The sequence below is a fragment of the Poeciliopsis prolifica genome, unplaced genomic scaffold (assembly GCF_027474105.1).
Source record: "Poeciliopsis prolifica strain line A6 unplaced genomic scaffold, Auburn_PproV2 SCAFFOLD001, whole genome shotgun sequence".
Taxonomy (NCBI): Eukaryota; Metazoa; Chordata; class Actinopteri; order Cyprinodontiformes; family Poeciliidae; genus Poeciliopsis; species Poeciliopsis prolifica.
Genome location: NW_026562376.1, coordinates 3,698,098 through 3,714,700, shown reverse-complemented (window position 1 = coordinate 3,714,700; position 16,603 = coordinate 3,698,098). Strand labels below are relative to the sequence as shown.

General features: G+C 39.2%; 1 protein-coding gene across 3 annotated transcripts in view; it reads left to right on the top strand.

Moving 5' to 3' along the window:
- zfpm1 (zinc finger protein, FOG family member 1) overlaps positions 1 to 16,603 on the top strand; it is a 100,177-nt gene that overhangs the window by 50,474 nt on the left and 33,100 nt on the right. For all 3 annotated transcript variants that reach the window (XM_055031272.1, XM_055031284.1, XM_055031278.1), the window contains one exon: positions 5,099 to 5,239. In XM_055031272.1, the coding sequence (XP_054887247.1) occupies positions 5,099 to 5,239 (141 nt within the window). The remainder of the gene's footprint in view (positions 1 to 5,098; positions 5,240 to 16,603) is intronic.

Below are 16,603 nucleotides of genomic sequence, written 5' to 3'. Positions count from 1 at the left end.
TCATCAGCGTGTGATCGGCGATGATAGAAAAAGTGTGCGTGAGGCGTAAAGGAACAAACGGCAGAGGCGGTAATCTCGGGTTTCATCGTGATAAACAGCTCAAGACTGTACACCGGATTAGCAGCAACAGTCATTTCTTCACAGTCAGGATTCGCTGCTTTGTATCTGTCCGTGTAATTTAACAGCTGTCTGCCTGTTGGTTTGACAAAAGGAGCACTGTTTGCTTTAAAAAGTAAAAATATGACGTCTTTATTGCACGCTGTGGAGACGATTGCTTTGGGTTTTTATTTATTAAAATGTATAAAACTCTCCAAACTGACTGATTCACCACTGTGAACTGTTTTTTTTTTTGTTGTTTTCAGTTTGTTGCGTCACCAACCAATCAGAAGAAGTTCCCATCTTTAAATTTTGGGCTTTTATTGATTCATTTGAGTAACTATTATTTGTGGTGGAGATTTTTGCAACGCTGCAGCTGCAGTGACTTTTAAAAACGTGAACCGAGTTAATAGGATCAGGAAGACATTTTAAAATATTCTAAATAAAAAACAAAACATCAGAAACAAAAAATGAAATGAATTGTGAACCTTCTGTGAACAAAAGGGTTGTTTAAGACTAAAGCATCAAACTGAAGACTTTTCATCCAGTTTTTGTTTTTGATGTTTGGTAGCAACTAAATGTTTGTCAACCAGTTGGGATTTTAGTTGCTTTATCGATGAAACATAAAAAGCAGTGTTGTCATAAATAATAGCACAAATATTAAAGACTAATGATCCCATATTTGTTCAGCAGATTTGATATTTTCCTTCCTTTTCCAAACATTTTTTAGTAAATGCATTCTAAACCTGTTCACAGACTTTTAAAAAAGAGATCCATGCATTTTATTCAAACTGAAATATCAGCCGTCGTCGCTGCCTCTCCTTTGGGATCCACTGATTTCTGCTGTTTCGGCTTCAGATTGTTAAGAACGATACGACTCGACTCCTGACAGCCACATAAAACCAATAACGCATCTTGTAGGAGTCGCCAGATGCAACAGCGGCAAGAATAACTGGAACAACGCAGAACAGGAGGAAGAAACGTCACAACAAGTATCTGTGAGCTGTTTAGAAAGTCCTGTTGGTGGTTCTGACCCATGTTGCGTAGAACCGGAACCAGGGTCAGAGGGGGCTGCATGCGATTGGACCGTTTAGCATGTAGCAGAAAGGAAACATTCAAGCACACAAAGGATGAAGTCGGAGGGCTGTTGGAGTTGGGAGGCGAGAGAATGCTGGGTGACTTTGCCCTGCAGGTGTGACAGGGGAAGTTCAGCTTATCAGATTGATGGAAACTGCCTCGCTGAGGGGGGAGGAAGAGGAGGAGGGCGAAGAAAAGGGGGGTGGGAGTTGGCAGAAAAGTGTCTGTCGACTCCTCCTGATACCTGCCTCCCTGTCTCAGATGATATGGGAGATAATATTGATAATATTAAACGCAATAACTGTGTCTGCAGCTCCCCTCGTGCTGTAGCCCCTGCAGGATAAAATCAATGTGCCATTCAATGTGATTTATAGCTGAAAATAATGGCACTGTTTAGGCAGGGGGGGGCTGTGTGTGTGTGTGTGTGTGTGTGTGTGTGTGTGTGTGTGTGTGTGTGTGTGTGTGTGTGTGTGTGTGTGTGTGTGTGTGTGTGTGTGTGTGTGTATGGGTGTGTGTGTGTGTGTGTGTACAGTACGTCTTGTGTGAGGATTTGAAACCGTTGGAAAGTGGACGTGACGTGAAACTGGATGTCTTCTTTCTTTAAAGCAGCCTCTCAACTCTTTCGTTAATAACGACGGTGCGCGAAGGCGTCACGGGGCGTTTATGGCCCGTATCGATCGGGCGCTATCGCTGTTTATCGGAGCGGGAATGCAAGGGTAAACACGGCCTTTGTGCACACGGCTGCAGCGTTATCGGGGCAGGGGCTGCAGATTGGGCGGGATTTGGGGGAAGAGGAGAAAGGAGGAAGTTAAAGTCTGGAGTTTTCAGAATGGCGGAGGCAATTAGGACTCAGAGAAAAACAGATTCAAGCTTTTTCAGCTCGGATGACAAGTTTTCAAAAACATCCTTTGATTCAGTCAAAAACATGTTAGGTTGTTAAACTGCAGAAACACAACATCGTACGCTTGAATTAAGACAGAACTATCTTATAAATAACTTTTTACCAAGACATATAATCTTTAGCATGTAGCAGAAAGGAATTAAGTCAATAATTCATAAATATTGATAAAAAAGTACTAGTTCCATTAGCGAATTATTGTAATTTCACTTGTAAGGAGACATTTTCCCTGTTATGAGTGAAATAATCTGCCAGTCAGTAAAACTAGGCTAGGTTTAGCATTACTCGGTATGCTGTGCATAGATAAATAAAAACAACGAAAGCTAAGCTAAATTCAAACACGTTTGAGCGCTTTCTCACTTCATTCTACCTCAAGTTAGTTTATTTTACCTTATTTTTGTTTGTAGCTCATTTCCGCTAAATTTACTTTAGTACAGTTTGACCTACTAAACACAATTAAGGTCAATTTAGTCTAGTCTGACTTAGCAAAGCTTGTTTCACCTTAACATAACTCAGATTTGCTTTTTCTCGTCTTAGTTTAGCCTTTCAGATGATAAATTACATCAACTGAGTTCAATCTCAGCTAAACTTTCTCCCTGTTAGATTATTTTAGCCTTGCTTACATATCCTGGCTCAGCTTTCCTCACTTAAGCAATTAGTTTACCCAAATCTAAGGATAGATAAACAAACAAACCTTCAACAGTGAGCAGTTTTAGAAATATATTGTTTATCGGATTCTTGGCCAAAGCAAACAAGTGAAACGTATTAAGACTGATCCAAAATGAAAAAACATCATTTAGCTGAAATTTGACTTTTTGCCAAGTTCTCAAATGTGATGTTTTGTTGACTCAGGTTAAATAAATGGTACTAAACTTTATTTTTCTAACATCCTGTTGGTAACAACACCTGAAGATCCAATCTAAAATTGTTCTTTGCTAAGGTTTGTTGTGTTGACAATCTTAGGAGCTATTTTGCCTTAATGACTCATAACTCAAAGTTAAGTGATTGTAACATTCCTCTGAAATGGCCCTGGACCGAAAGTTAGAAAGAAAGCAACCAGAAAAACTGCAAATAAATAAAACCGGTGGGCTCCAGGATTTCAGCCGGTGATCATTATTAAGGAGGCTAATCCTGACGTGTCAGACCCAGGTCCATGCAGTCAGCTGACCCTTGGCCTGATGATGTTGTAAGACAGATCCCCGGTCAGATAATATGATATGCAATGATGCAACTATCAATCTAATCTAACGAATCATGACTTGTGCTAATAAGGAGAGGCCCGGAGGTCTGATGGACTCACTGATACCACCAGGCAAAGTTCAGGGTTAATATATGTCACACACAGCCTGATATTCTGAACCCAGCATGCCCAGGATGTCTTTGATCAGGCAGCAAGAGGCTGGCTAATCAGCTTGATCAATGACGGGGATATCAGAGCTGATTAGCGTAACACAGGCCGCCTCAGTTTCTTCTGAAGGTGACGGTGGGACGGCAGGAAGCGAAGCAGATGGAAAGATTAGAGGAGGGAACGTTGCACGAGACCTGCCTTCATGCAGGGCAGGAACGGGAGAAAAGCAGACAAAAAGAGGAATGAGTGGAGAGCGCACACTGCAAAGACACGAGTTTATAGTGCTAATACTTGTGAAATAAGTCAAAACTAACTAGCATGCAACTTTTCAGCAACGTGTCAGAGCTTGTTTTGAGTCAGGGTGTCCAAACTTTGGCCAAAATCACCAATTCAAAAGTTCTGGTGGGTCAAAAAAATGTGAACTCAGTCAATCAAATTGAAACATCACATTTTGTCAGGTTCCATCGTTACACGGCAGACTCTTTATTAATGTGTCATTTATTAAAATAATAAATAAATAATAGACTAAAATAAAAATCAAGCAGTTAAAGGTTTTATTATAGCAATAGTACACTTCTACACACTTTCTATATTTATTTGAGTTTAATAAATTAAATAAAAGCTGATTTAGCCACAGTAAAGTTGGTTTTTCAGTTAAAAGCATGGTTATAAAAATACAAATACTTTCTCTTGTACTTTACATTTTCTATTGTTAGAGAATCAAATTGGTTATATTTTTACCCTGATTACAAATAAAAGGTTTGCATCTGCAACTTCCGGGGCTAATTTGTGTCATTCTTGAGTTGCACTTGCAGACCACACAAAATCCCTGCAAGGGCCACAAATGGCCCCCGAGCCACACTTTGGACACACATGTTTTATGTAAATAAGTCCTTTATAAGTACAAGTTTCACTACAATAAGATATTTTTTCCGGTTCTGAAAAAATCTGCCAGTGGATCAAGAACGTTTTCATCAATATTAAGGAATTATTAACTCAAAACTAACTCTTTTATACTTATAATGTCACTTGTAAGTTTCCTTTTTCGTTTAAGTATACTTAGATATTTGTAACAAAATTTTCTGGATGACAAATTCTCTAAATTATTACTAAGACAAAAAATTGTATTGTTTTTTATTTTTATTTTTATACCTTTTCCAAGTAATATAATGGTAACAGCATAATAATAATGCAAAAACACATTCTCAAAGATCAATAAATATTAAATTCTAATAAACATTCGAGACTGGAAGAAATTTAAAATAGCCAAAATTAATGAAACAAAACAACAGAAACAACAAATTAAATGAGTTCTGAACCGTCAGTAAACAAAGTTTTCCTTCAAAAAACAGTTTAGTTGAGACCAAAACACTGAAGACTGAAAACTTTTATCGTCCAGTTTTTAGTAGAAAGAGAGAAGAAGAGAAAAACAATAAATCATGCAATTATTATTATTATTATTATTATTATTATTATTATTGTGTCCTAGATATTTGCATTATGGACCCAAAATACCTGGTAAGATTTCACTGCTGCCTTTAACAGCAGAAAGGAAGAGCACACACACACACACACACACACACACACACACACACACACACACACACACACACACACAACACACACTAGGGTTTGACCTGCTGCATGTTTGATTCAACTGGAGCTCTTTGTGTTTCCAGAGTCGGGGATGCAGGACTCAGGAGGAGGAGCCGACGATGATGATGTCGAAGGGGAGGAGCCGGCTGCTCTGCAGAGTGGCAGCGAGGAGGAGGAGGAGGATGGGGAGGAAGAGGAGGAGATGCTACAGTGGAGCGGTCCAGGTGAGAGTCGCCACATTGGTACAATCATGATTACACGCTGCGTTTTAATTAACTTCATATCTCAGTTTGATAATCTAAGCTTGTTTTCACATCTGGTTGCTTCAAAAGTGCAGTTTGGTTTTACACTGCGATCAACCAAACCGCACTGTAAAAACACAAAATCTCACCAGATATTCTTTGTCTAAGTGTACCAGATCATATCACCAGAAATACGTACGAGAAATTCTAGTATTGTTTGGCTGTACTTACCCAGAATGCCCTGCGTCATAGTCCACTTCCTGCTTTTGGAGCGGACTCCGCTCCGCTTTGTGTTCACATTCGAACCACACCAGAGTTCACTTGAACCAAATTGAAACCGAGGTTTGTAGGCGGGGCAGAATTTTCTTTATTTTCGTTTCTTTCTAGAAAAACGATCCGGACTTTGATTAAACCCGACTAAACGTGGCTGGTGTGAATTCACCTAAAACCTGAAAAACATCAACATGTTTAAAAACGGATTGTTTCTACCAGTCTTCCCTTCAGAGTTGCTTCACTTCATTGTTCCCCATTAAAACTGGTCTAATCTGGACTTTGACTAGGCCAGTGGAAGTCCTTGATTCTTTTGCTTCCATTTCTTCTTTGTTCTTTTTTCCCTTCATTGTGTTTTTCACATTTACTTGTGTGGTTTCCTTCCTTTCACAATCCCTTACTGGAATTTATTCATTCTTTGTATCGTTTATTTCTCTCTTCGTGTCTTTGTATCCTTCCCTCTTTCCTTCCCCTCTTGTTTTTCTCTTTCCTGGTTAGAATCTGCTGTTGTAAAACTGTCAGCTCTGAGCAATAATACTTCATATTTCAGAACAAACGTAAAGCTTTCATCTCCTTCATTTTCTCAAGTGGATTGTTTCCTCCGTTTTCCTCTCCTTCTCTTGTTCTTCTTCTTCTCTTGTGTCCTCGTCCTCTGAGGTCTTCCTGGTCCTGTTGTGTTGCCACAGACGTGAAAGTGACACATTAAAGTCGCAACAAAAAACAACAAAAAACAAAACACACACGGCGGAGAGCAGATAAGAAGTAAATAATTTTATTATTTATTTCCTCTCTTATCGAGCTGCGTTCGGTTATTTATTTCTCTCTGTCTGTTGTCTTCAATGAGTTAAACAATGCAGGAAGATTACTGCACTATCTCGCATTATTTCCTTTTCAAGCTGTGCACGTTTTATGTACGTCCATGCGCCTCTCTCTCCCCGTGTGTGTGTGTGTGGGTGTGTGTGTTTTAATTCCTCTGCCGGGGAAGAGAGGATGTGTTCATTATCGTCCTGTCCCAGCCTTGTCCCTTTAACAGTAATTGGAGCGATATTAATTGCTGCGCGGTGGCTGGTTGATGCTAGCACCATGATGCTGCACTGATACGGCCCTTCTTTTCCTCTCCTCCTCACAAACTAACTGCCGGCTGAGTGAGGAGGAGGAGGAGGAGGAGGAGGAGGAGGAAAGGGGAGGCAGAGTAAGGGAGAGAGATAGCCCCTCTATCAGCTCCGGAGCAGGCGCTGTCTTTATCAGGAGCACGATTGGCAAAAAGGAAACTTTGACCGGTCTGAATTTTTCTCTTATCGTCAAGCCCCCCGTTCCTCCTCCTCTTCCTCCCTCTTGCCTCCCTCCATCCATCCACCTTCTCCTCTGTTCTCTCCATCACTGCTAACAACCCCTACCTCCGTTTTCCTTCTTTTCATTGTTTCTTCTGCTCATAAGAAATGTTCCCCACGTGTGTGACATGAACGCAGAGGAGAAGTGTGCAGCTCTGGGAATAAACAGGCTTTTATCTCCGAGTCCGACTGTTGGAATTTCACTCGTTTCTCACTCTTGTTGCCTTTCAGACACTTTAAATCGAACGAGCTGCTCACCGGCTCGCCAGGAAATCCTGGGAAATCAAAACGAATCGCCTCGAATTAGGAGCTGCTGCTCATCCTGGGCTGTCAGAATCCCAGTTTGAGTTATGAGGAAAAACAGCCATAATGAGTCTAAATGAGTCCAGAAATTAGATTCTTCAACTAATGGTTATTCAAGTTATCGATTGTCCTATCAATTATTTTGGCAATTCATTGATTAATCAGATAACAAACGGACACATTCTGCAGGTTTTTTAGGTGTTAAAATCTTGATTTCTGATTAAATCTTTAGAAAAACAGCAGTAATGAGTCTCAATGTCTAAAAAATAGGTTCTGCAACTGATGATTATTCTAGTTATTGATTGCTCTTTCTGTTATTCTTGATGATTAATCGATTAATCTGATCAAAAATGGACACACTCTGCAGATTTTTCATTTAACCATTTATGTTTATTTTATACAATATTATAAAACGTATTTATGTAGAGATAAATTAATTAGGAGCCACTGTTCCTCCTGTGGTGTCAGAATCTGGGCCTTAATGATTCACTCTTTGCTCTGAATTCAGGCCCAAATTATGTTGCTGCATAAAAAAGTTAGTTGTTTTCTTTTTTTAACAATTTGTGGGTTATGCTTTTCCAAATAGCTCTTATCAGTCATATTTTGTGTTCCTGATTTTTCTGTTATTTTCTGCTTTTAATCTTGTTGCTTTTGCAAAAAAAAAAAATCTATTAATTTGAACCATGTCATGATTTTTCTGATAACCAATTAATTTTTTTAGTTTTTTAGTTTTTCTTTAAATCAATTTATTTCTTGGTGTTGTTTTATCTTCCGTTTTGTTTTTAGTAATATTTCATGGTGCGCCATGTCCCCGCAGCTTTATTAAAAGTCTAATCAGATCTGCAGTACTTCTTCCACATTCACAGAAACGCTTATCTTGGCCATAAAACATCAGCAGTCATGTGGTTCTAATCCCAAACACGCTGCTTCAAATCATCCAAAAAGATTCAGATTTATGTTTCAAGATGATTGGGGAACATTTTGGATTTTTGCTCCATTTATTAAGATGCCTGTCATCTATAATTTGTTGAAGAATCGAGTCAAATGAGAAATACAACCAATAAATATGAAGCAGATTTTAGATCCTATAATTAAAACTCTGCATTTATTCAGGGGTTTTCCTGCCTGCGTTTAGATTTTTAGATGTTTCCATTTAAACCAGTTATTCTGATGTTCACAGGGAAACGGTAAAGCTTTAAACGGTCACTTTTTATCTGATGAAAAGCGTTTCTGCTGAAAGTATCGCTCAGAAAATAATCTTGTTAAACATCTGCTGACCTTCCAGAAGTGACAATGTGCTGCTTTTATCTGTAAGTCGGACAAAACCAGCACTTTCTCTGCACTCTGGTGAACTATTAAAGTGCCACTTTTCAGTTTTCTCATCACAGAATAATATTCTCCTCTTCTTATTTCTGCATATTGATCACTATTTCAGCTGTTTTCACATTAAAATCACTGGAGTTTCTCCTGCTGATTTCAAGGTTAATCAGATGGAGGAAAGTTTACTTTCTCATGAAAAGCAGCTCAATACTTAAATACTTTTTAATTCTTGGGTATTTTGCCTTTTTTATTGCTTTTACAAATCAGTTATGATTAACAAAAAAATTACAAAAACCCTTTAATGGCAAAGTGAACAGTTATTTTCAAAAATAGTTAAACAAAAATATCAAACACATTGCATCAAAAATAATAAAAAAAATATGTAAAATTTGAAATCAGAATTTTATAATTAAAATTAACACTTTAAGTCAAAGTTCAGGAAATAAAATCTTTATATTGCGCGTAATATTTTTGATGTTCAACCCAAAAGCGATTCTTGTTGCTATAAACTATTTCTGTATCCATTAGAAAAAATACAGGATTTTAAATCAGTTGCGTAATCACGTTTTGTGGACTTTGCTTTTTCGTATTTCTAAAAGATGTGAGTTTTACCCGTTAGTATGAAACTGGATAGGAGTCACTGGAATCCGGAGCGTCGCCGTACCGATCAATTTCAATCAATTCTCTCTGATTTTTCCATGAACTATTCAGTTATGATGTCACTCTGGACTGAATCTGCTCAGTATTGAGAAACGTTTTGATCTAACCATTAGCATGCTTTCTCTGTGGAATCATAAATTATATGCAACAGCTTTAAAGTTTCATTTTGATGTTTTTCATAGTTTTTACACAATCACAATTTAAATTTTTGATTTTTTTCTTCGGCTGAATGAGGAAGAGGAGGAGGAGGAGGAGGAGTGACCCAGTGAAATATTCAGAAACTTTTTTATTTAAACTCCGGTCACGCTCCCACTTTCTTCCCCACATATACAGTTTATACATTAACATGCAGGTATTTCTGTCTACTTTCACTCACTGCATCTTGCGTTGTTGTGTGACTTTCAGTTTTCTGTCAAATCAGTCCAGAGTGCAGAAAGTACACAGCCAGACTCTCATTCACTCCATTATATTTCAGGTTCTCCACACTTACCAAACAATTGAATGTGTTTTCTGCCTCTTTGGTGTTTAATGTGTGACATGTTTAAGAAAAATAAGTGTACTTTATGATTCATTAATAACCTTGCGACTAATAAACGTCATGCTGGGTTTTGTGCAAATTCATAGAATAGTAATCCGGTAATTATATTTCTCATGATAAAAAAAGTGAATTATTCTCGTCTGGAAACCAGTAATTCCTAGATATGAAAATTTTAATTTCCCTTTCTGAGCCCAGTTTGTGTTCTAACCTCCTGATACGAATCTCTTAATTTATTCAAATATTTTATTCAGATCGGTCTTTGTTGCTGCCGAACAGGCCGATATTAACATGAAAGAGAGAAAACAACAACAGAACATTTTAATTTCGGGGGTTTTCTTTCTCTTTACAGATAATGTGATTCATTACTGGCTGCGACTCGACATGTTTAGCGCAGTCTCCGTGTTTCTGTGTGAATCTGAACACGTCCCTTAATGTGAGAGATCACAGCAGATGATTCTCTGCGTTTGTTGCTGGGTTTTTTTATTCGTTTTTAGCTTTGTTTTTGTTCCTTTTGCAACCATTAAACTGTTTGTGGCTTCAGCTGATATGGAGAAGCCTTAAAATTAAAGAGATGAGGAGCTGGATTAGAAGCTTCAGTAATTTCTAGTTTGTTTTTTTTTGTCTTAAAGCGATCAAGATATAACCGAGTGTCGGTTTGCTGAGGGCGTGGTGGCGGTGGCATGAAATCTAGGTGGGAGCTGCCTCCCTATCAGGGATGGCATGATATGCCAAAGCCGCCTTTTTTTTAATCTTCACTGCGTCCGCACTTGCATGATATGCAAAATAAATTACGAAGAGATGGGAGGAAGGAGAGAAAAAAAGTGTCTTTTGAATGACCTTGCAGGCTGCAGGGTTCGATATTTTCTCCCTGGTTGCTTAAAATTCTTGATATGCAAATGTGGTGTCAGAGTAATCCCCTGTCATTCGCTGGATGGCTGCCTGGCGGTCCACACATCCTCTCCTCCGGCAGAAACCTCCGCCGGCGGTCAAAGAGGGAGACTCACCGACCGAAGGAATGACGGAAAACCAAGAGTTTGTTGGTGGAAATCCTTACACTAACAGGCGGATTGGCAAAATTAAGAAAAGGTGGAGATAATGTTTCAGAAATGAGAATTTAAAAAGTACAGTGGATTTGTACGAATTCTTCTTTTATTCTAGAAGAAGTCAAGTGATTAGAGAAGGAAGACCTCAGAGGTTTGTTAGAACAACCGGCATTATGAAGACAGAGAAACCCAGCAGCCAGATCAGAAAGTTTAAAGCAAAGCTGGTTATTAAAACAACATACCGAGTCTTGAACGTCTCACTGAATAATAAGAAAAGCAGCAGAGAAACCGTTGGTAAATCTGGAGGAGAATCAGGAGGTTTTCACACCTGACGGTCCAAAATTTGTTCTTTTTTTTTTTTTTTTTTACATCTTTCACCTATGAGGATAGACACATGATCAATATCGATAGATACACCGTCTGATAGAATAATCACTGAACTCCCATCCAGAAACGCACAGCATTCTGGGGGATGTAGGCAAAGGCTTTAGCTGCTCAACTTATCAGCCAGCTAAGCAAAGTCGGTGGACTCAACAAACCCACTCACTCTTTGGTTGCCTACCAACAACCTGTTGAGTAACTCGCGCAGCAGCAGTTTCAGGTTTTTGTCACCTTGACTCATAACTGCTTAAAAAAAACATGGAGTGAAAACTGGACGAAACAGGAAATGTTATGCCAACAGTATTAGCAGTATTTTAGATATTCAAAACAAAAAATGATCAACATGATATGAAACTGTTATAATGTAATAAGTTTTTCAGTCCTACTTTCACTCTTCAGTGTTTCAAATGAACTAAAACCTCTTGAAACAAGCTCTTCCCCTCCTGGACTGTGGAGGCGCTGCAACAAGAACCACTGAAGGAAAAATACAAAAACCTGCATGTCGTTTCAGACTTTAGCAGATGTAGGATTTCTCTTGTCTGTACTAACAGACAAAGAGCCATTTCTCCTGTTTGTTTTGGTTGTATTTACCCAGAATGCCCCGGGCTGCAGACCACTTCCTGTTTTTGATGTGGCCTCCGGTCCTTTTACGGACTTAATAAAAGTTCGATAACATATTCACACCTCCCTGAACAAACCAAACTTTCTGTTTTACTTCGTTTTTAGTTTAATTCAAACTCGAGCTGTGTTTCTTGAGAACCCTTCATTTGGGCCGAATGTGACACGGGTCCGCTCAGCAGACCCTCAGAGGAGTCCAAGAGGGGAAGGGAGGGTTTGACGTGAAAAGATGGAGCTTGTGTCGACAGGACATTAAATGAGCCCGGAGGTTTTTCTACATGGAGTTAGCATGTTCTCCTGGTACATACGTGGGTTCCCTCTGGTCACCCCGGCTTCCCTCTGGTCACCCCGGCTTCCCTCTGGTTACCCTGGGTTCCCCTGCAGTGAGAGATGAAGGTGTTTTTTTTTACCCCGGCTGATCACGGCGGTTTTCCTGCATGGCCAGCACTCTCCACTCCTTATCCTTCCCCACCAGAAATATTCAAATGAGCTCCAGTAAAGCATTATAATGGCAGGCGTAATAATGGTTATTATTGTTATTTACCAGGCTGGCTGTGTGTGAGGGGGGTTGACGTTGGGTTATCATACTGCAGTTAATTATAGTGGTGCATGAAACCACACTGTGCGCCTATTATCAATGCTGAGAGTTTAATTTATTTGTGCTGAGGAATGGAAGATGTTGGAGCCACATTTGCATGCAGAGCATGAACCACACAAGGTGCTCCCTCATCAGTTTATTCTGCTGCATCTTTTTCCCTTTTGATAAAGAAAATCACATTTAAAGGTTACTTTACGGGTTTAGTTCTAGTTTTGCTAATATTTATTCGGAAATCTCAATTTTGGAGCTGAAATATTTTTTTCCGTCTTTTTGATTCATCTGGGATTTACAAAAGTTTTATCAACAGAAAAGTTGACCAAGAGGACATTTTAACTCATAACAGAAAAATGAGACTTTTTTCCAGCTGTATGGGGCATAGATTGATGTAGCGTTGCCCCTCCCTCTCCTGTTGCTGTGCACTGCTGCGAGTTTTTTGTTGCTTTGCTTTTTAAGAAAGCAATAAGATTTATTTGAATCTAAATACCAGAACACAGTGAAACCCGGGTATTAGTAGTTGTTAGGTTAGGATCAACAGCTGCATGCAAATACTTGACACCCACTCTAAGAATGTTTAAAAATAGCTATTTTAATAGTTCAAACAACAAATATACCTTAAAATGTATTTATTCGCACAGTTGGAACCTTATTGGTAAAGCACAAAAGCAAATGTCTACATTCTTTATCTCTACTCTTAATTTCAGCTGCACTTTTTTGTATATTCTCTACAAAAAACATCTACAAATAGGTGAATTTGCTTTGAATACTAATCAGCAAAAACTAGAGTTCAAATGAAACAGAATAAACAGCTGGTGAGAATTAACCACAAGAGGCTTTTCTGCCTGAAGGAATCAGAACTGAATAACAAAGTACAAGAAATGTATCTAAAATGGTCAAAAACAGGCAGCTCACTAAAATTAAGTTATAAAAGCAACAAAAAACAATTTAAAACATAGACTACACAGGTCTTAACTAATACTTTAATCAAATCAGTATCTTAAACTCATAAAATTGTATTTAATCTAAAAAAGAAAACTACATTTTCTCTCCACTTTTGCTGTTTGGGTCAAAATTGCTATTTTTTCTGTTTGACGTTGAAGGTAGCGATGGAAAGAGGGAATGATGGAACAGGTGAGATGAAGATGGGAGTGTTTTAGACACCAGAAATTGAGTTTTAGAGTGCAGAGATAACTAATGAGGGCTGGAAGAGGGGTTAAGGATCAATGAGAGGAACAGAGGAGAGGTTCAGATAGTGAAATTAAAGACGAAGGATTTCTAAGTCGCAGAGGTTAGAAGGTAAACGGATGGGAAATTTTAATCATGGTGGCTCTATATGTGCAGACTGATGGCTTCTTTTACTCTGCTGGTGTAAAAGTTGAACGACAATCGAGTGAGATGGCTTGAAACTCTAAGCAGAGGTTTGATGATTGATGACAAGACCTTAGAAGGAATGAACTTTCTCCACGAAGTTCATCCACTGTGGATAAGGAAGTGGGTACAGGAAGGCTGAAATACCCACCTACCAGCTGCACTGTCAGATATTCTCCTGCAGCAACCATTCCACATCCTGTAAATCCTCCTCTAACTCCGAAATGTTCTGCTGAAGTTTGAGTTTGTTTGACCTCCTTTTTCATTCCTGCACACCAGGGTGTAGTCTGTCATTTCAGAAAGCTTGGTCTCTGTTCGGTTTTTTGCAGATGATGCTGTTGTGTTGGTCGGTTCACTGCCAAGAGATGGAGCTCCTCAGGGTTATGGTTGGTAACTGCAGAGTTGAAATGTGTCCCAGGTCATTGCTGATGTTCTCACTTACTGTTAGAAATTGTTCATAATGACTTTCAGTAGCAGTGTGCCTCAGTTAGACATCATGTGTTGAAAGTGTTAGCTTATGCTAACATCAAAATTGTTTAGCTGGTGCGGTTGGCTTTTGAACTACACTGTGTCAAATGAATCAAACCCTTTGAAAGACCTATTTGCTTCCTCGCCTGTGGGGGCGCTACACTAAGAACCACTGAAGGAAACGACACAAAAACCTCTGAAAAAAAACACTGAAAGAAACTTCTTGTTTTTGACAAACCCACGAGTCATTTCTTCTGCTAATGCTAGCCATGGGTCTTTGTTTTGGCTGTATTTATCCAGAACGCCTTACGTTGAAGTCTGCTTCCTGGTTTTAGAGCGGTCTCCATTGTGCTTGGCGTTCACATATCCATTCGAAGCGCACCAGAGTTCACTTAAACCCAACAGAGGCCGAGGTTTGTAGGAGGACCAGAGTTTACATCTTTGGTTCTCATCAGTTTGATTGCATATTCACACCAAACAAACCAGACTTTCTAAACCATCTAAAGTTTATTTAAATCAGACCAAACAAGGCAGGTGTGAATGCACCATTAACAGACCAGGCTTTAACTTCAACTATTGACCCTAAAACAACCCACCAAAGCTTTAAAGTAAAACAGTAAAAGATGTGACAAAGCTTCATGCATGCAGTGAAGCACATCACCCGAGTCCTCATCTCATTTTCCTCATCCCCACTTTATCTCTTTCTTATCACATTCTGTCTCTTTCTCTCTGCGTCCTCCTCAGTATCTCTCACTCACCAGTTTCCTTCCTTTATTAAACAACAGTCACCCATTCCTTCCCTTCACCCTTCAAGACGTGAGGGAGGCTTGTGTCTGCAGAAGCAGAGTACCTCCAGTTTGACAACAGATGTATGAGAAAATCATTGAACTGATTAAAAAAAAACAACGTTCCAACTAAGACAGGTGGGAAAGAACTTGCATATTCCAACTGTGATAGTATGAGGTTACATCAGTGCTCATCTCATTACAGCAACATGTTAGTGACACTGCAAAAACACAAAATCCTACCAAGTACTTTGTCTAGTTTCCAGTGCAAATACCTTAGTACATTTACAATATTACACAACTAACTGAAAAGTAACTTTTCAGCTAATAATCGCAGCTTCTTTCAAGAAAAACAAATCCCTTAAAAATAATGAAAAAATCCTAGTATTGATGTTGATCAATGCTAGCCTTTATTGTCCAGCCCTATGTAGTGTAGTGGTCAAATTTGCAACTTGGAGAATTTTGCATGCAATTTCAGGTTCATGTACTGATCTCTAGGATGAGTGGAAGAAAATAAAATTCATGACAAAAAAACCCTAAAGTTGCTTCAGCCTGGAAAAAAGAAGAATGGATTTTAACCAATGAAATATAAACTGGATCAGATGAAACTCTGATTATTTTGGCTCGATGCTATCTAGAATATCAGCCACTTATTGAATTTCCATTTCCCAAATCTTCTGTCTTTGTGCGTCTTGCTGTTTGCAGCCGAGTTGGGCGAACCTCTTCATGACCCCCAGATTTTACAGATCTCAGTCTGTCACTCACCAACTTTTCCACGTCTTCTCCCTGCGGCCGAGCTGCCGAAACCCGCCTGAATGAAATGTCCTTCCTCACAGGACCCAGAAGGAGTTGTTAAAGCAGACATGAATTAATGATTGAATTAATTATCGGAGTCACATAGCGTACAATTAATTTTGTGGCTTTGCCTCAGTCTTTTCCCCCTCTTCCCATCTGTGCGTAGAGAATGTCAAGAAACATTTTCTAATTAATTTATGTGTGATTATCAGGTCTAGCTTCTGGAAGGTCTTCACTTTCAATTTGTGACAGGCTCCAGCAGACGGGAGAGAAACTCTGAGATAGAAGTGGGAGTGTGGATGAGGAGAAGGCGATTCTCCTGAAATACGCCCCGAAACGCAGACACACTTTTGCAGTTTCTCTTTCTGTCTGACACGTAGTTTTAGATTAAAATGACTTCCATGATCTGAGCTGCCTCCTGGATCCGGGAGACTCTGTACAAAACTGAGAGCAAATCCCAAACAGAACCAGATTATAGTCAGATCCCAAACAGAGCCAGATTATCGTCAGATCCCAAACAGAGCCAGATTATCGTCAGATCCCAAACAGAACCAGATTATAGTCAGATCCCAAACAGAACCAGATATAGTCAGATTCAGATCCCAAACAGAACCAGATTATAGTCAGATCCCAAACAGAACCAGATTATAGTCAGATCCCAAACAGAACCAGATTATAGTCAGATCCCAAACAGAACCAGATTATAGTCAGATCCCAAACAGAACCAGATTATAGCCAGATCCCAAACAGAACCAGATTATAGTCAGATCCCAAACAGAACCAGATTATAGCCAGATCCCAAACAGAACCAGATTATAGCCAGATCCCAAACAGAACCAGATTATAGTCAGATCCCAAACAGAACCAGATT